General features: G+C 39.9%; 1 protein-coding gene across 1 annotated transcript in view; it reads right to left on the bottom strand.

The window, feature by feature from the left end:
- The window catches only part of KIAA0319L (KIAA0319 like), a 154,321-nt gene that overhangs the window by 49,788 nt on the left and 82,878 nt on the right, over positions 1–21,655 (bottom strand). The window contains exons 6-9 of the mRNA XM_089686330.1: positions 17,355–17,456; positions 8,517–8,614; positions 2,063–2,150; positions 1,885–1,977 (exon numbers count right to left, since the gene is read on the bottom strand). Coding sequence (XP_089542456.1) covers positions 1,885–1,977; positions 2,063–2,150; positions 8,517–8,614; positions 17,355–17,456 — 381 coding nt within the window. The remainder of the gene's footprint in view (positions 1–1,884; positions 1,978–2,062; positions 2,151–8,516; positions 8,615–17,354; positions 17,457–21,655) is intronic.

Genomic DNA, 21,655 nt, shown 5'->3' with positions numbered 1-21,655 from the left:
GAACCACAAACCTTTCTATGTCAAGCAAAATTGGAAAAATAGTGCAGCGCTAAGACAAATAACGTACCAATACACTTGTAAAACACAAAAAAAAAAAAAATATATATATATATATACACCATATAATATATAAAATCCTGTATAATAAAATCATGTGATGACAAGCCCCTCTATTTATGGAGAATGCTGGTAAGTGAGGCCAAAATAAATGAAAATGTGATGAAAATGTGACAGCTCTGTTATCCCAGTATGAACTCCTATAGGGTATCCGGTGAAAGAAATGGTAAGATTGCCCACTCATCGGAAGCGCAATCTATATGCGCATATAGAAATCCAAGCGGACGGAGGTCTCGTGAAGATACAGCCTGGTACAAGGTGGTAATGATGTCCCTCAGAAGGTCCCTGTAATGGGTTGTGAGTAAACAGGTCTGATTTAAGATTTCCCTCCTGTGGTCCAAATAGATCACCTGGGATCCTGGGCTGTACACGCCCGGCTCTGACCGATCCAGTCCCGGAGGAATCCCCCGTTATAGATCCCAATGACAGGTGACACCCACCCTCCGGTCCCCGGTCCAGCCTTCTGCCGATCTCACCCTCCGACACAGCCTGACCTGCGCTCACCCTGCCAAGTTCTACAAGTGGGGTTGTAAAGCCTATTGGGATTGTAAAGATCTATTCGGACCAAAGGAGGGAAATCTTGGACCAGACCTGTTTACTCTCAACCCATTAGAGGGACCTTCTGAGGGACATCATTACCACCTCGTACCAGGCTGTATCTTCACGAGACCTCCGTCCGCTTGGATTTCTATATGCGCATATAGATTGCGCTTCCGGTGAGTGGGCAATCTTACCATTTCTTTCACCGGATACCCTATTGGTTTCATACTGGGATAACAGAGCTGTCACATTTTCATCACATTTTCATTTATTTTGGACTCACTTACCAGCATTTTCCATAAATAGAGGGGCTTGTCATCACATGATTTTATTATACAGGGTTTTATATATTATATGGTATATATATATATATATATATATATATACACATATACATACACATATATAGATAATAGATATATATATTTCTTGTGTTTTACAAGTGTATTGGTACATTATTTGTCTTAGTGCTGCACTATTTTTCCAATTTTGCATGAGTTGTAGATATAGTTTTTTTTAAACAGGGGTTCCCTGAGACCAGAAAGTTATTATTCTCTGTGTTGAAAAAAGGATGAAAAAGCTGTCTTAGACAATTCCTGCACATTACTAAACCCACATTATACAGTCTTGAAATTTTGCTCATCTATATACTGTTAAAAGAAAATTTCATATTGTTTATAATAAACATACTGTATCTAACCTAAATTAGACGTTTATGCAATCAGGTTGCAAAATATGTGAAGAATATGGCAGTGTCTTTTTGTCATGTGTTTGCGATTGAAATTACCCTGTGTCAGCAGCATGCTGGAGAACGAGACCACTGTTCTCACAGAATGCAGCAGTCCATGTCTCTAGTGGTCCGATTTGCCCCTGCACAGTGCTCCATTCAATAATTCTGATCTGGTAGCATAAGCAATGTTGATTGGAGCACTGTGTGGTGGGGTGTGATGGACTACTGGAAACCTGGACTGATATGCAGACACAATTTTTGTCTACTTTAATGCAGAGCAAAACCCATTACCTCATCATACATTCACAGGGTGGGTCTGATGCAAACAACATGTTAGCTTACTAGTGGTAAGAAAAACTCAACACATTGACTCAATTTATTCTAAATACGAGGGGTTTTATATAAAATTTTGATTAAAAACCTATTAGTCTTCAAACTCAAGAAATGTGCATTAACAAAGAAAGGCATGGAAGGCTGTATATTATGTTTTTACTCACGGCTGCCATCTATGACAGTAGAGGTGGTGGGCAATGAGATTTCTTGGTAGCGAGGAGATACGATGGCTACCGGAGGCTGATTTACTCGTGGCTCTGTAAGAATAACAGTCACAAATATTTCAAACATATCCTATTTGTTCACCACTAACAAGTTAAGAAATTATAACTGGACACTCACCAGGCTTGACGGTAACATTCACAAACCCCTCTCCATGTGCATTTTCACCTTCTACAATTACCTTGAACTCGTATAAACCCGCTGTAAGCTTGTGAAGAAGAAAAAGAAAAAATAATAGTAATATATGAGCAGAAACATTGCATTCACATACCTCATTTGGACCAGAAACAATGAGATGCAAGCTGTCATGAGCAAAGGCTGACAATCACACAGTTGTGATGTGTACACATAGATATTGTTAGACACAGATTAGGACATATGAAGACTTAATAAAAAAGGCCAGACACATCAGTGTAAAATGAGTCTGTATCAATGAAACGAAAGGCCACATCCCCTCTTTGGAAATCTCATTCACGTTTTTGAGTAGATGATTGGCAGTAGTTGTATGACAATCTGACATGTCAAATTGTGGCTAATGCTTGTAATTTAAGGCCTTGTTCACTCAGGTGTACTATAGCATGTGAAATGAAGCAAAAATCTCTGATGAAGAAGGGTCTACCTTTGAAACACGTCAGCCTCACTTTGAAAGTCTACCATCGTGACAGGACTTACATTGGCTCTACACTCCCCAGTTCCTTTGAGGATCTGTAATGCTTGTTTTACATCCTTGTTTGTGAGTATATCTATATTTTATTAAATAAAATCAATGAATTTTGAGGTAATGTGCAAGGTTGGTGCACTCTTTTTGCTTCACTTCACAGTATCAGTCGAGCTTCCCCAGCCTTGTTGTAGAGCTGCACATCCTTCTATGCACTGGTGCAATTGTTTTGAGGTTCCTCGATTCCTCCACCTCTGGTTTGAGTCGTAGAGAGCAGGAGGCATTATCTTTATATCGTATAGCGTGTGCTTGTGTGAGGGCTGATGGCAGACATTTTGTGCATCCCTGTGCAGGTAGTCCCATTCATGCCATTTGGGACGCAGAAGCTGAAATTACACAGCCACTGCTCCCAACCTGACAGCTGTGGGAGTGAGGGTGTTCTGCCTCAAAATGCAGAAAGTGTGCATCCAGTGCCAAGCACCCAAACCCACATGGCTGTCAAATTGGGAGGAGTGGATGTTTGTGCAGTCACTGTGTCCCACTTGACATGAATGGGACTGCCTGTGCATCAACATGCAGGCAAGCATGGCCCTTACACAAGCAAATGTTATAGTATGCCTATGCTGACAAGGCCTTAGACTGTGCGGCTTATAAATTACAAGAAATAGTGTAAGCATGTTACAGAAGGAGAGCATTTTTAGTGTAAGAAAACCATGCACTATGATATACCTAAGGGAATATTTGGCTGTCACTGAACAGAAGTCTAATCTGCATGTACAGCGAAGTCCATATACAGCCAGGTCCATAAATATTGGGACATTGACACAATTCTAACATTTTTGGCTCTATACACCACCACAATGGATTTGAAATGAAATGAACAAAGTGTGCTTTAACTGCAGACTGTCAGCTTTAATTTGAGGGTATTTACATCCAAATCAGGTGAACAGTGTAGGAATTACAACAGTTTGCATATGTGCCTCCCACTTGTTAAGGGACCAAAAGTAATGGGACAATTGGCTTCTCAGCTGTTCCATGGCCAGGTGTGTGTTATTCCCTCATTATCCCAATTACAATGAGCAGATAAAAGGTCCAGAGTTCATTTCAAGTGTGCTATTTGCATTTGGAATCTGTTGCTGTCAACTCTCAAGATGAGATCCAAAGAGCTGTCACTATCAGTGAAGCAAGCCATTATTAGGCAGAAAAAACAAAACAAACCCATCAGAGAGATAGCAAAAACATTAGGCGTGGCCAAAACAACTGTTTGGAACATTCTTAAAAAGAAGGAACGCACCGGTGAGCTCAGCAACACCAAACGACCCGGAAGACCACGGAAAACAACTGTGGTGGATGACCGAAGAATTCTTTCCCTGGTGAAGAAAACACCCTTCACAACAGTTGGCCAGATCAAGAACACTCTCCAGGAGGTAGGTGTATGTGTGTCAAAGTCAACAATCAAGAGAAGACTTCACCAGAGTGAATACAGAGGGTTCACCACAAGATGTAAACCATTGGTGAGCCTCAAAAACAGGAAGGCCAGATTAGAGTTTGCCAAACGACATCTAAAAAAGCCTTCACAGTTCTGGAACAACATCCTATGGACAGATGAGACCAAGATCAACTTGTACCAGAGTGATGGGAAGAGAAGAGTATGGAGAAGGAAAGGAACTGCTCATGATCCTAAGCATACCACCTCATCAGTGAAGCATGGTGGTGGTAGTATCATGGCGTGGGCATGTATGGCTGCCAATGGAACTGGTTCTCTTGTATTTATTGATGATGTGACTGCGGACAAAAGCAGCAGGATGAATTCTGAAGTGTTTCGGGCAATATTATCTGCTCATGTTCAGCCAAATGCTTCAGAACTCATTGGACGCCGCTTCACAGTGCAGATGGACAATGACCCAAAGCATACTGCAAAAGCAACCACAGAGTTTTTTAAGGGAAAGAAGTGGAATGTTATGCAATGGCCAAGCCAATCACCTGACCTGAATACGATTGAGCATGCATTTCACTTGCTGAAGACAAAACTGAAGGGAAAATGCCCCAAGAACAAGCAGGAACTGAAGACAGTTGTAGTAGAGGCCTGGCGGAGCATCACCAGGGATGATACCCAGCGTCTGGTGATGTCTATGCGTTCCAGACTTCAGGTTGTAATTGACTGCAAAGGATTTGCAACCAAGTATTAAAAAGTGAAAGTTTGATTTATGATTATTATTCTGTCCCATTACTTTTGGTCCCTTAACAAGTGGGAGGCACATATGCAAACTGTTGTAATTCCTACACCATTCACCTGATTTGGATGTAAATACCCTCAAATTAAAGCTGACAGTCTGCAGTTAAAGCACATCTTGTTCATTTAATTTCAAATCCATTGTGGTGGTGTATAGAGCCAAAAATGTTAGAATTGTGTCGATGTCCCAATATTTATGGACCTGACTGTATATTTGGACACAGGCACAATTTTCATACTTTTGTCCACCAGAATAAATTAAAATGAAACAATCCAAATGAATTTGAAGTACAGACTTTCAGCTTTAATTGAAGGGGTTGAACATAAATATCAAGTACAAATTTTAGGAACTGCAACCATTTTTATACACAATCCCTCCAATTTCAGGGGCTCAAATGTAATTGGACAAATGAATATAATCATAAATAAAATGTTCATTTTTAATAATTTGTTGAGAATCCTTTACTGGCAACGACTGCCTGAAGTCTGGAACCCATGGGCATTACCAAAGACTGGGTTTCCGCCTTTTTGATGCTTTGCCAGGCTCTAACTGCAGCTGTCTTCAGTTGTTCTTTGTTTGTGGGTCTTTCTGCCTTTAGTTTTGCCTTCAGCAAGTGAAATCCATGCTCAATTGGGTTGAGATCAGGTGATTAACTCAGCCATTGCAGAATATTCCACTTCTTTTCCATCTAAAGCTCCTGGGTTGCTTTTGCAGTGTGTTTTGAATCATTGTCCATCTGTACTGTGAAGCACTGGCCAATTAACTTTGCTGCATTTGGCTGAATCTGGGCTGACAGTATATCTCTAAACACTGCAGAATTCATCCAGATGCTTCTGTCTTATCATCAATAAACACCAATGACCCAGTGCCATTGGAAGCCATACATGCCCATGCCATCACACTGCCTCCACCATGTTTTACAGATGATGTTGTGTGCTTTGGATCATGGGCTGTTTCAAGCCTTCTCCACACTTTTTTCTTCCCGTCATTCTGGTACAGATTAATCTTAGTTTCATCTGTCCAAAGAATGCTTTTCCAGAACTGGTCTGGCTTTTTTTTTTTTTTAAATATTTATTAATAAATTTTCACAGAAATAACAATAAACATTTTCATCTCAATCATCATAGATATACGATTATTTCTTATTATTTCAATTACCCCCCTCTTAAAACCTTGACCCCTCCCCCCCCCACTCTGCATTTCCTTGACTTGTATCCAAAGCAAGCATATCCTACCCAGTTTTTCTCTATAACGTTCTACTTTTCACTTTCTCATACTTTTTACAAAATTTTCCCATTTCGCGAGATATATCTCCAGCTTATCTTCCTGTATATAATATGTCCCCTCCATCTCCCTAGTGCAGTTTACTCTCTCTATCCTCTCCTCCTCTTTCGGTATTTCTTTTTTCTTCCAATATTTGGGGATCAGGCTTTTTGCTGCGTTCAAATAGTACCCTAAACCTAATTTCTTATATTTACTAACTGATATCTCTGAACTGTGTAACAGGCACATCCCAGGATCTAACCCGATGTTCATGTCAATGATGTTCTTTATTAAATATATTATTTTTTTCCAGAATATTTGAATCTTTGGACATTCCCACCAAATATGATAAACTGTCCCCACTTCCCCACACTCTTGCCAACACCACTGTGATTTCTCCGCACTTATCTTACCCTCCACACTCGGAACAATGTGCCATCTTGTCAAACATTTATAGTTTAATTCTACATCCCTCAAGCTTACATTTCCGTGAACTAATCTATTTATTTTCTTCTGTTTTCCTTCATCTAATACCACCCCCATATCTCTTTCCCAATTCACAATGTGCAATGGTTTAGTGTTTGTGTCTAGATCTGTGAGAATTCCATATACTTTAGCTATTCCATGTTTCCCATCACCCCGTGAATCCAACAACCTTTCAAACAAATTCCAATCCTTTTTCGTTCTCAGGGGTTATGGGAGGTTTCCCCAAAAACGTTTTAATTGATAATAACGCCACTCATCTAGCCTAGTGAAGATATTTCCCTTTTCCTTCTCTTTAAAGGTCTTCAGTTTCCCATCCTCCATTATATCTCTGAGTTGGACATCCTCCTTTATAAACCATCTACCTGTTATCTCTTCTCTACCTGGTGGAAAAAATTCTGTGTTTCTTAGTGGCATAAGTATAGAATTAAATTCCCATTTCATATATTTGTGTATTTTATCCCATTCCCTTAATACATTTACAGTGTACAAACTTAAATCCTCCTTCAATCCTCTATATTGTGTCGGTAGCCATATTATTCTATTCAAATTGGTTCCACTAAGTGTATTCTCAATTTTTACCCAACTTTTCCCCTCTAAATTGAACGTCCAATCAAAAATTCTCCCTAATAATACTGCTTTATAATATCTCTTTAGTTTGTGGGTCTTTCTGCCTTTAGTTTTGCCTTCAGCAAGTGAAATCCATGCTCAATTGGGTTGAGATCAGGTGATTAACTCAGCCATTGCAGAATATTCCACTTCTTTTCCATCTAAAGCTCCTGGGTTGCTTTTGCAGTGTGTTTTGAATCATTGTCCATCTGTATTGTGAAGCACTGGCCAATTACTTTGCCGCATTTGGCTGAATCTGGGCTGACAGTATATCTCTAAACACTGCAGAATTCATCCAGATGCTTCTGTCTTATCATCAATAAACACCAATGACCCAGTGCCACTGGAAGCCATACATGCCCATGCCATCACACTGCCTCCACCATGTTTTACAGATGATGTTGTGTGCTTTGGATCATGGGCTGTTCCAAGCCTTCTCCACACTTTTTTCTTCCCGTCATTCTGGTACAGATTAATCTTAGTTTCATCTGTCCAAAGAATGCTTTTCCAGAACTGGTCTGGCTTTTTAGATTTTTCTTGGCAAAGTCTAATCTGGCTTTTCTATTCTTCAGGGTTATGAATGGTTTGCACCTTGTGGTGAACCCTCTGTATTTGCTCTTGTGAAGTCTTCTCTTGATTGTAGACTTTGACACTGATACGCCCACCTCCTGGAAAGTGTTCTTCACTTGTCTGGATGTTGTGAATGTGTTTCTCTTTACCATAGAGAGGATCCTGCGATCACCCGCCACTGTTGTCTTCTGTGGACGTCCATACCTTTTTATATTGCAGAGCTCACCAGTGCGTTCTTCTTTCCTCAGAATGTAACAAACTGTTCATTTGGCCACTCCTAATGTTGCTGCTAACTCTCTGATGGATTTGTTTCATTATTGAAGCCTTACAATGACCTGTTTCACTTGCATGGACAGGAACTTTGAACACATGATGTAGTTCACAGCAATAGATTCCTAATGCAAATGCCACACTTAGAATCAGACCTTTTACCTGCTTAATTGATGAAGAAATAAGGAAGGAGTAGCCCATACCTGGCCATGAAACAGCTTTTGATTCAATTGTCCAATTACTTTTGGTCCCTTGAAAAAGAGGGCTGGATACTCTTAACAGCTGTAATTCCTAAATCCTTCCTCCAATTTGGATCTACATACCCTCCAATTAAACCTGAGAGTGTGCACTTTCAGCCCATATCCATTATATAACTATAGCTTGAATTTGTTTTGGTACATACCTGAAAAAAACTAAAATTGTGCCTGTGTCCAAATATATATGGACCTAACTGTATAAAGTGCTAAATTTTAACATCTGTCCTCACCTTTGACAACTTGAGTGACTGTGTATGCTTCCCCTCCATTTCTCCGCTGTAATCTGTAGGATGAGTAATCAGCCTCCAATCATATGTATATACTTTTCCTATATATAAATGGAAAAAAAAAATGTAATTATTAAAAAAATAAATACAAGGTAATATTTTGGTATCCTTTTGAATTTAATTAAATTAAATACTTTCATTAACTTCTGTTGCAATGGGTAAGCAACCAATATGCATATCTCATACCCAACACATACTGTACCTAATATACAAAATGTTGGCTGATAACACAACCCTTACAGGATATGTGAAAGCACGGGTGCCGAGTTCTTTAACCTAGAGGAGACATGTGGAAGTAACTGGCAGAGCAAAGTAGTTCCAAGGACTAGATAATCATGTAGTCATCCATAAAACATACCAGAATGACTAGCAATTTTAAGAATTCATTCAAGTGTTGTTCTCCACTGTATATGTCATTTTAGGAGGATTTGAAAACATATTCATGCAACACAGCTGCAACTATGTGTCTGTACACTAGTGACTTTGTTCTAAAAGCAGTGTGGTCCCCAATTTAATACAATAACTGCACTTGTTAAAGTTTGCCACACTCCATAGGATTAGAAGAATAACATTCTGTGTACACAAGTAGCACATATTGCAATGGATCACCGGTCAGTGCAATAAATCTGTTTTTGGCATTCAAAACAAAATACAAAAAAATTAGCCATCCATGTAAATGTATTCATGTAAAATCTAGAACATAGATTTCATTAATATATTTTAATGCAGAAACAGATTTCAATGCAGTATTAGGTGTTTGTAAGTATACAGCAGTTGTTAAGACGCTTTTTTTCCCACCACTGGAAGGGACCACATATGGAAATATTCACTGGGAATCAGTCAGGGTGCTGTGTCCATGCACACCCATCATCAATGCATCATTATAATTGTCACGAGGCACAGAATGGAAGGACACACCATTTTTCCTGTTTTAACTCAACTATGACATGCTAATGAGCAAACAGAACTCAACGTTCTGCAGATTTAAAGTTAGTTTAACTTTTAAAAAAAAATTAAAAGGTGAACGAACACCCAAAAGCCTCCCCAAACCCCTGTCCTCCACTGCACTTAACTCTGTATGTGATTTAGTTTTACTGTCCATGCAGCCTGATGCAGTAGTCCTGGGGTGTGAAAACCATGCTGTTCTTCCTCTTCTTTCCCTGGGGCTGCCAGGACGGATCAAAGCGGCTTGGATTGGTTTGGACTGGTCAACCTAGTCACGTGCCAGTGCTAACCAATCAGATCCACTCTCATCCATCCCTGAAAGGTGAAGTAACCTTTTTTTTCATACAGAAAAACGTCACCAGAAGGGGTTCTAACCTCTTGCAACTCTACTTCAAACCCAAAAAGAGAAACTCTGGCTTTAGATACACTTTAATTATTCTACGTTTAATTATATTCTAATATACCCAATTACTGTTAAAGGCATGGTGACTCCATCAGGTGCATTTCCAATGAAAGATTTTATAGTGTATTTCAAATTTAAAAATAAATTACCCATCTATCAGTGAGATGAAGTATGTACACCTTTAGCATTCCTTTTGTATGCAAAAGAGGATACCCTTTTTTGTGCCTTTACAGTGGTCAGTTGCCTGAAGCTTGACCATTCAGTTTTATACACAGAACTATTGCATATATGATAGCACCATGCTGTCAGATTTTACTAGCAGATGATCAAAGGACTACTACAGAAAAAAAATGGAAATTCCCTTTGCATCATGGAACATGACAAAAGTTTCATTCTGAAGTCAACATAGCTTACCACAATGAGAACAACATCTCCAAGGGGAGGCACAATGGTGGTAACACCATATAATAGTAATGTTTTTCACCAGCATGGACCATGAGACTGGTCAGGGTTAAGGCAATATGGATGGAGCAAAATTCAATGCAATTCTAGGAAAACAAGTTTTAGTCTGCAAGACACTTTAGACAAAGGTGAAGGTTCACCTTCATGCAGGACAATGTCTGTGAACAAAGTTACAATGGAATGGTTTAAATCTTAAAATCGTAAAGTCTTTGAATAACCAATTTAAAGAACAGCCCTCATCAATCCAAATGACAATATGTGAGAAGCCTTGAAAATTGCTATTGTGCAACAACCCCCATCTAATCTGACAGAATGAGAGCAATTTATCCAAGATTTAACTGGTGAAAAATTGCAAGATTTAGATATGCCAAACTGATAAACTCTTGTAGTAACGATCATATAAATCATATAATAACAATCCCAATTAAAATTATTTTTATTTAGGCCCGTAATCCCACAAAAAGTTTGTGAAAAGGTTCAATGAGGTGCATACTTGCAAAGTTTATTACCAGTACTTGTCTATAAATATTTTCCATGTGTTTTCAATTATCTAGAATACTTAGTAATATCCACAAAGTTATGATAATTTTACTGAAAGATGCAAAATGCCCTCCAAACTCCCCAGAAATACTACTCAGGGTTGACCTACTACTGGTTTGTTAACTTCTAGCCTATAGCAACTGATTAGTTGTTTTTGTTTTTGATTAAAAACATGTCATGTAATTTTGGACCTGCACTGAAAAAAATGATAGCTGAAACCTGGCTGATTACAAAGGGTAATACCATTTCCTCTCCAGTTGTATAGATAACCATGAACACCAAGAAACAGTTTTGCTTGCAAAATACCTGCATTACAACTATATTCCTTCACGTGCAAAGGAAACCAGTTTTTCCTTTTTTGTTCTATATTACAAAATGTTACTTTAGAAGAAAAATGTATAGTCTCCTCTACATAATCCCTTAGGCCACAATCAATATCAGTTAACAAGTTTTAGCTACTACAATTTAAAGATGCCTTGAACTGCTGTTAAGGAGATGAACTAAATGTAATTTATCCAGTTAATATATTAGTAGAACCAGTATAACCAAAAAAAAGGAAAAAAAAAAAAAAGCAACTGTAGCATTTATCAATCAAATCAGAGAAATCCCATTAAATCAAGGAGAACTAAGGAACAAATTGTACTATGATTCTTTTGTACTGAAAAAACACCCGATGAACAAACTTCATGGATATGTATTTTAAGCATTCAGGAGCTTATCAGAATTGGTGTTCGAGAAAAAAAGCACAGAGCTAACTTTCTATCCAAGAAATTTCATTGAAAAATACCACACAAGCAGAACGATTGAAGGAATAACATTATGAACAAGTCAAATGCTATTATGGGCCAAGTAGATATTATTTTATATAGTACATAGTATGTTATTTAAGTGTCTGGATACACCTCACTCAAATAAGGCAAATAAGAACTGTATGCATTTTAACTGCATCAGAGTTTAACCTGCATCAATTGGCACTTGACTAAACAGGCTGCAAAATACAGTGCGTTCATAAAGTATTCAGACCCCCTTCACTTTTTTCAATTTTGTTATGTTTCAGCCTGATACTACAGTTGTTTAAATTAATTTTTCTCATCAACTTACACTCAGCACCCCATAATGACAAAGTGAAAAACCGAATTTTATGTTCTATGAAAAAGGAAAAACTGAAATATCACATTGGTTTAAGTATTCAGACCCTTTGCAACAACACTTGAAATTTAGCTCAGGTGCCTCCCATTTCTCTTGATCATTGCCGAGATGTTTCTACACCTTGATTGTAGTCCACCTGGGGTAAATTAAACTGACCGGACAGGATTTGAAATGGCACACACCTCCCTATAAAAAGGCCTCACAGCTGACAATGCATACTGTATCAGAGCAAAAGCCATGAGGTGAAAAGGAACTCCCTGCAGAGCTCAGATACGGTATTATTGCAAGGCACAGTACTGGGGTAGGCTACATAAAAATTTCTGTTGCACTAAAGGTTCCCAAGAGCACAATGGCCTTCATAATTCTCAAATGGAAGAAGTTTGGTACAACCAACTCTTCCAAGAGCTGGTTGCCCGGCCAAACTGAGCAAGGGGGGGGGGGGGGGGGGGTGGCAGGCGCAGCACCCTTTGGTGCCTAGTGCGCTGTGGCATTAGAAAAATTATGCAATTGCTGTTTCTTTGTTTAATTAGACTGACTTTACACTGTAATTCCTCCAATGCCGCTCTATGGATGGAGTAGGTTTAAAGAGCACACCGAATACTTTAGTTAACTTCTTTAATAACTTCAATCTTCTTCATATAACTGCTTACAATGGCTTGTTTCATTTATCATACAGTAGCTTATTTCTTTATATTACAGTGGTTTGATTTGATAGCTTGATAAATTTGTTAGATTCGGTAAATTTGTAAGTTCGATTCGATTCGATAAGTTCGGTGGAACTACAAGTAAACACACACAACAATTTCAACACACAGATCCACCTGCACTGCCAAACAATAGAGGAACACACAAGTGCATTAAATACCTATTTGGCCTTCTCTGCCTCCATAAAGCTTTTCTGATTGGAACTGTCTGTTTCCTCCTCTGTCTGGTGAGCATGTGTCTCTAGAAAATCCTAGCAGGGAGTTTTACACAGGCATAGATGTGAAACTGGCTGGGATTGGTTAAGGCTCTGTACAGTGTGAGGCTGTCTGTGATTGGCTCACCTTATACTAACTCTTAAAGGCATATTTTCCTTTTCTGCTTCTGCTAACACAATGAATATATAAATGTCATATAACAATCAAAGACATAAATTACAGCAATGATTCTGCTTTTGGCTTTAACATATGCACATATATACTGTACTAAGGTTATTGGCAGGTTTGGTATACACATATATGTGAACCATATTAACAACCTAGGACTGGTCTTAGCTGGCCAGCTACAGGGGGGCATTAGTAAGAGAGGTGACCAAGACCCCGATGGTCACTCTGACTGAGCTCCAGAGATCCTGTGTGGAGATGGGACAGAGTTTCAGAAGGACAACCATCACTGCAGCCCTCCACTGATCTGGGATTTATGGCATAGTGGACAGACAGAAACCTCTCCTAAACACATGAAAGCCTGCTTCGAATTTGCAAAAAAGCACCTGAAGGACTCTCAGACTGTGAGGAACAAGATTCTCTGGTCTAATGAAACCAAGATTGAACTGTTTGGCTTCAATACTAAATGTTATGTCTGGAGGAAATCAGGCACCGCTCATCACCTGCCGAATACCATCCCAACAGTGAAGCATGGTGGTATCAGCAGGGACTGGGAGACTGGTCAGGTTTGAGAGAAAGTTGAATGGTTGAATGAAGCAAAGTACTCAATGAAAACCTGTTTCTCAGCGCTCTGGACCTCAGACTGGACTGAAGGTTCACCTTCTAACATGACAACAATTCTAAGCACACAGACAACACAGGAGTGGCTTAGGGACAACTCTGTGACTGTCCTAGAGTGGCCCTGCCAGATCCTTGACTGGTACCTTATTGAACATCTTTGGAGAGACCTAAAAAAGGCTGTCTGATGGTCCTTATCCAACCTGACTGAGCTTGAGAGGATTTGCAAAGAACAATTGCAGAGAATGCTGCCAAAGGTGCTTCAACAAAGCAGAGTCTGAATGCTTAAGTACAAGTGACATTTCCGTTTCTTGTTTTTAATTATTATTATTATATGATTTTATACGGGATTTATATTAATAATAAATTAATAAATTTGAAATGAGACATTTCTAAAATCCTGTTTTAACTTTGTCGTTATGGGGTATTGAGTGTACATTAATGAGAAATAAATTAATTTAAACAACTGTAATATCAGGCTGCCATATAATAAGTGAAGGGGGTCTGAATACTTTACGAAGTATGGCAGACTGGGGTGACCACCATACTTTCAGTACTAGCATATTCAAAATCATTGAGACAGATCCTCAGTGCAGTTGAGCTCCCTCCTGCCAATGCAGCTGTCACACAGACCAAGGAGTTTTGTGGCTGGGTGAGTGGATCCTGATGGGAATTCCCTATCAGGTCCACTCTCCTTGTGACTGACAGCAGACAGTTGGTAAATGCCTTAGCCAGTAAGCAGCCTGCTATTGCCCATGGGATCCGGCCACTACCTGCTATTAATCACAAGGTATAACAAGACTTGTTGCGGAATTAGACTCTCAGCTTCATCAGACTCTGCCCACATCACTGGTCACTAGCAGCTTATTGGCTGTGACGCTGACAATGTCCTGAACAACCACTGGCACAGCAGCATACAGAGCCATATGCTCTGTCTCTGCACGCCAACTTGGCCACTGTAGAATGAAAAAAACCCCCAAAAAACAACCAAGGTGGATAGAGGAATTCTGCCTGCGAAGACATTGTACTGACAGTGGGGGACTTGCCGCTGTTAGAATACACTGATCAGCAGCTCAGTTCCTGCTGAACCGGTCAAATTTCAATTAATCTACAGTCAGCTTAAGAGTTGGTCTTAAAATGGGAGTAAAGGCAAAACCTAACTCTAAACCTACTCTAAGCCAAATCTATCCAGCCCTGTAAAGAAAACCCACTATACTTACCTGTTCTGCAGCTGCTCCGGTCCGGTCTCCAGCAGCGCCCTCTGTGTGCTGGTAACAGCCGACAACAGCTGAGAAATGCCTGAGAAGTGACGTCACCCACTTACCAAGTTACTATGGGGCTTCCATTGTTGGCTGCCTCTCCTGCACACTCCTATGCGCTTAAGCTGCAGCTGACAGCTCAGCGTGGGACTAGACCAGAGTGACTGCAGAACAGGTCAGTATATTGATTTTTTCTTTATAAGGCTAGATAGATTAGGCTTAGAATGTGGCTGAGAGTAGGTTTAGAGTTAGTTAGGATTTGCTTTTACTTCCACTTTAATTACCTCCAGTTTTGTTATCTCCAATTGTTATCTACAAACTGGAAGTAATTCGATTTGAATGTAGTGCAGCCATAATGACACTTTGTAAAAGTAGCACTACGAGGAGCTACCTGAATCTACCTTCACATCTTGGGAAAGCCACCAAACTGGTTGCAGGGATTTTTGATTCTGGCGCAGGTTATTTTAAAAAGGGGTCATACCGCCTGGAAAGCATTGTTAGTATTTTATTAAATTTCCCTGTGTGTGATTGAATTCTCACTATTTAAAGCTGAATTCCAGGAATTTAGACACTTTGTAATATATGCTGGCTTACTATGAATTCCTATGAGAAGTTCAACTAGGTCAGGGGTAGACAACCTGTGGCTCTCTAGCTGTTGTGGAACTACATTTCCCATGAGGCATTGCAACATTACAAAACTGACAGTTACAGCTATGACTTGCAGAGGCATGATGGAACTTGTAGTTCTGCAACAGCTGGAGAGCCGCAGCTTGCCTACCCCTGAACTAGGTGCATGTTCCTTCCCAGTCTTATCTCTTATTTACAATTGACAGTTTTATGGAGCCCAAGCAGTAAATCTATCCTCTACTACCTGAGCTCTGATGCTGGACCGTATCCTAGGGAAAGCTATTGTGCCCCCTCCTGCCCTATCACAGAGCGTTTTGTGTTATGTAAACCTATTCACAGAACACAAAGCCTTCTGTGAATTGGCAGCAGAGGGGAGGCCCAGGAAAATGTACTCCCAAGCTACCATAAAACTGTCAGATCTATATGAAGTAGATAAATCCAGGGACTGACTTAACCACTAGTATGCCTGCACATATTACAAAGTGGCTGAATTCCTGGAGTTCAGGTGTCATACATGAGGGAAGGGGTCAACATGCAACAGATTTTAGAAATACTGGAGTATGTTGAGGCACAGCTCCCCGCAAACACAAAAAGACCATTAAATCTAGGGATGTGTTAATTTAAAAAAGCAACTGAACAGCACAGTAGGACTGGGAGAGGAGTAGTCAGCAATGTTAGTCAAGCAAGCTTTACTGCATGGCACATTACAGGCAATCTGAAATTTCATACAGATTCTGTATAAGATAGCAGTTAGACATACAGACAAAATTTAACTGCCAAAATATCTTCAATACAGATTACTAAATTCAAATTTGAAGTAGCTCATGTGAATGAGATCTGGGCCCCATCACCCATTGAAGCACAAGCTCAGAGATGATAGAACTCAACACCATTAGCCTAAGGGCTCATTCGCAAAAGTGCATTGCAGCCACATGCAGTAAAGTAAGTGGCTTACCGCAATACATGACAATGTAGCATGCATATGTCAAAGTAAATAGAATGGCAATTAACTATAGGAAGGCACCTGTGCTTCTCAGCAACGCACCACAACCATTCACAATGATATGCCTTGTAGTGCACTGCAAAAACAAATGCGGCAAGCCTTAAATTTTCCTGCATTGAGGTGTGTTACAATCCATTTATTTTGAATAGAATGCCCAACTGGCCACACTGCAGTGTGCCTCAATGCATAGCACAAAACCCTGTGTGCACATGTGATCAGGTGTAAATGGATCCTTAAAATGTCACAAAACAACAGAAAGTTGAAGCACCAGAAAAAGAAACACCTTAAAATAGCTTTGAATATTTTTGGCTGGACACACAGTAGCTAAATATGCATATTTGAGCCAAAGAAGAAGGTAAAGAATAATAATACAGTCCATCCCCCACAGTTATTACCTTTTGTACCACTAGCCCCTCCCTCTTAGATTGTAAGCTCCAAGGAGCAGGGCCCTCCGAACCCTCTTGTATTGAACTGTATTGTTGCTGTATGGTCTCCCATTATATATTGTAAAGCAATGAGCAAACTGTTGGTGCTATATAAATCATGTATAATAATAATAATAATAAAGAAGTACTCATCGGACACTCCAAGCAACAGCTTGTCTCATGAGGAAACAATCATATGCTGCATATGTCTACATATACAGTACATACATACATACATACATACACACATACACACTGAAATTACCTTCAGGAGGTTCTGGAACAACAAATGCATTCAGCTGGACTTCGTTTTTTGGTAAGGTGGTTTCAGCACTGCCCCCAGCAGAAACCACAAGCTTGATTGTGACTGCAAAGTAACACACATATGTTCAATTGAGATCTTTACATTTACAATCTAAATTCTTAAACAACACATAAAGGACAAGTTTTCTCTGTTATAGCCAAGATCGAAAAGAATTTGGTCACATGATCACTGCTAAAAGGCAGTACCAGAGTTTAGACTGACTGCTCCTCCCCTTTGGCAGAGATCATGCGACTAAAAAAATTAGCCAGGTAACCAGCACTGAAGAGATCTGAGGTCGCATTTTCTCCAGGAGAAACAAGCAGTTCACCCCTTCTATATAGCTGGCCATAGATTAGCTTTTTTTTGTTCAGTTGGGGATTATACAAAAAAAACCGAACAGATTCCACCATCCACACAAAGGAACATTGTATTCTTAGAGCAGTACTTAGTGCTGTCAGAATACACTGATCAGTGGCTACAGCTGTTAATCAACAATGTTAATTAGTCAGAAGTTGAACATGGATGGCCACACACTGAACGAAATTCAGCTGGTCCCTGCTGAAATATCCCATCTATGGCCACCTTTAACCTGGGTACACGCGGTCCGAATATCGGCCTGTTCAGCAGGAAGCGACCATTCAGACCATGTGTACAGCTGTCCTTCCAACAGAAGCCAGTCAAAGAACCTTTTGTCGAACTCACATGCTAGAAAACCAGCAACCGATCATTGGTGTGTTCTGGCAGGCACAGCGGGAGAGATCACTGCACCAACATGGCATAGTTAGTACAGCGATCTCTCTGTTTTTTTTTTGTTCAGCCCGAATGTGTGTACCAACCTTTACTCCTCTGTATTTATCCATCCTAGTAAAACTGTTTACATAGATTTAGTTAACATTTGACAATAGGTGCAATTTAAACTAGACGCTACCTCAGATCAGCTGGACTACCACAATCTTGTGACATGGAATGTTAAAAACAAACAGAACTGTTTAATAAAGAGTAAATAAAACATCAAAGATAAAGATTACAATGGAATATCAACCAGCAGTTATTTGAGTTGGCATAACGCAAAACAAACATTTCCACTCAACAATGGCAGCAATGTACTACAAGTTGAATGCAGGCTCATAGTGCTAATATAATTTTGGCAAAAAATCTACAGTTTTGCCTTGAACAGTGCTTTATGTCAGCCAAGAATCTTATTCTTGTAAGTTCCCCATGGCAGCAACAAGCCTTCTGGTATATTCATATTATAGAACACCTTCAAATGCAAAGCTTTATAGCAGAAGTCTGGACAGTAAAATTATCCGCAGGGTGCCCAGTGCAATTTTATAATGTGGATTGTATTTTAATTTAAATTTTAATTATTAAAAAATATTTTCTAGGTACCTTTTATCTGGATTCCCATGCTACTGGCATCCTCATTGGTGAAAAATGTGATGGCCTCTCAGGAGGCAGTGAGGCGACTGGTGTTGTAATATGTATAAGCCTAACAGTATAGTCTGGTCACTAAAAACTAAAGGTGAGTACACACGGATCGAAATTCAGTAGTAGGGACTGGCCGAATTTCGATCCTTGAAGTCAATCGGTTGATCAACTTCTGTCGAACTGGACTGTCGGAAAACTTTCAGTGGCTGCAGAGATGATCAGTGTACATTTACAGTGGAGGAGTCCCCGCTGTCAGAATACAATAGCACAGTGTGTGTGTATGTGTGTGGGAGGGGTTGACAGGGGCATGTATGAGTGTTATGTCCAGCACAAAAAACACAAAGGTGTTCAGCACACCTATTGGGGCTTGTTTACACTAGCTTCAAAACATGGCATTGGACATGCTTTTTTAAAGTAGTCTGAAAACCAGTCAAAGCACCTGTCACTACATAAAATAGCCTACAGTCTTGTTTATATGTTGTGTTTGCTTTTCTTCAAAAATAATACCCCATGTCGCTTTAGTGGTGCTTCAAATCATCTTCAAAGCCCCCATAGAAATCTATGGCAAAGCCACTTACAGCTTTTAAGAGGCTTTTATTCAGTTTTAGCTTCGCTTTCTTTTGGGGGTATTGCAGGTATGAGATATCAACACACACAGAGCATCTGCCAAGCTTCAGTAAAGCTTCAAAAAAGCACAACCAAAGCATCATCGAAACACCACAAAAGAATCATCAAAGAAGTATTTATTTATTTATTTCAGGTATCAAATGACGATCTGACATAGATGGGGTGCCACAGTCTACATTGGAGCCTACCATACCATTGGCATGGGCATAATAACTGACAAGCAATGCCCCAATCACTCCTCGGAGCCTAAACCTTGCACACAATGAGAATATCAGACAAATTATCGGCATTTTTTTTTTTTTGCATGCTTATCTCATATCGAAAATTAAGAGGTTACTAAAGTTCTGAAAATTCTCATATGACAGAATACAACTTCGTTAGTGATGTGATTATTTATTACAGGTACTTATATAGTACCATCAATGTACGCAGCGCTTTACATATATATTGTACATTCACATCAGTCCCTGCTCTCAAGGGGTGTACAATCTAAGGTCCCTAACCTACATTCATACACACACGTATTAGGGCCAATTTTAGACAAGAGCCAATTAACCTACCAGCATGTCTTTGGAGTGTGGGAGGAAACCGGAGTACCCGAAGGAAACCCACGCAGTCAAAGGGAGAACATGCAAACTCCAGGCAGGTGGTGTCGTGGTTGGGATTTGAACCAACGACCCCAGTACTGCCAGGCGCAAGTGCTAACCATTTAGCCACTGTGCTGCCCATAAGTATCAAAAACACATAAAAAATCATGTTGAAGCTGTACGTGCTTTAATATGTGTTGAAGTCGAAGCAAGTGTAAACGAACCCTTGTTTTGCTTCTGAAAGTAGTTACCTCGTGCATTAAACAATTATAACTTATATATCCTGCTTCGCTAGATATATGTACAAGGCTTATAAATACATCTACAGTATATAATAGGGATACCATCCTCTTGTAAACAACATATTTATCATTTTAATAAACTGACCTAAACTATTAGGATATTTTAAACAATGCTTGCACCACTTGTTATTTCATTTAGGTAATTATATATATATATATATATATATATATCTATATATATATATATATATATATATATATATATATATATATAGTAATACTGCATTCAATTTTTTTTCTGATAATGCGCTGCTCAAAAAAAGTAAAGGAACGCTTTGAAACCATCAGATCTCAATGGGGAAAAATATCATGCTGAATATCTATACTGATATGGACTGGGTAATGTGTTAGGAACACAAGGATGCCCCATCGTTTGATGGAAATGAAAATTATCAACCTACAGAGGACTGAATTCAAAGACACCCCGAAAATCAAAGTGAAAAAATGAAAAAGCACAATAATTATTTTGCTGAAATTTCATTGCAACAACTCAAAATGCTACTCAGTAGTTTGTATGGCCCCATGTGCTTGTATGCATGCCTGACAACGTCGGTGCATGCTCCTAATGAGACGACGGATGGTGTCCTGGTGTATTTCCTTCTAGATCTGGACCAAGGCATCAATGAGCTCCTGGTCAGTCTGAGGTACAACCTGGTGGCGTCGGATGGACCGAAACATTACATGATATCCCAGAGGTGTTCTATTGGAATCAGGTCAGGTGAGCGTGGGGGCCATTCAGCGGTATCAATTTCTTCATCCTCCAGGAACTGCCTGCATACTCTCACCACATGAGGCAGGGCATTGTCATGCACCAGGAAGAACCCAGGACCCACTGTACCAGCATAGGGTCTGACAATGGATCCAAGGATTTCATCCCGATACCGAATGGCAGTCAGGGTGCCATTGTCCAGCCTATAGAGGTCTGTGCGTCCCTCCATGGATATGCCTCCCAAGACCATCACTGACCCACCACCAAAACGGTCATGCTGAATGATGTTATAGGCAGCATAATGTTCTCCACGGCTTTTCCAGACCCTTTCACGTCTGTCACATATGCTGAGGGTGAACCAGCTCCCATCTCTATGGTACCGGGCAGTGAGCACAGGGCCTACTAGAGAACGTCAGGCCCTCAGGCCACCCTCATGAAGTCTGTTTCTGATTGTGTGGTCAGAGACATTCACACCAGTGGCCTGCTAGAGGTAATTTTGAAGGGCTCTGGCAGTGCTCATCCTGTTCCTTCTTGCACAAAGGAGCAGATACCAGTCCTGCTGATGGGTTAAGGACCTTCTACTCCCTGTCCACCTTTCCTAGAGTAACT

Source organism: Staurois parvus, unplaced genomic scaffold (assembly GCF_062004578.1).
Source record: "Staurois parvus isolate SC_StPar_1 unplaced genomic scaffold, SC_StPar_1.0 ptg000394l, whole genome shotgun sequence".
Classification (NCBI taxonomy): Eukaryota; Metazoa; Chordata; class Amphibia; order Anura; family Ranidae; genus Staurois; species Staurois parvus.
This window is presented reverse-complemented; position numbering and strand designations above follow the sequence as displayed.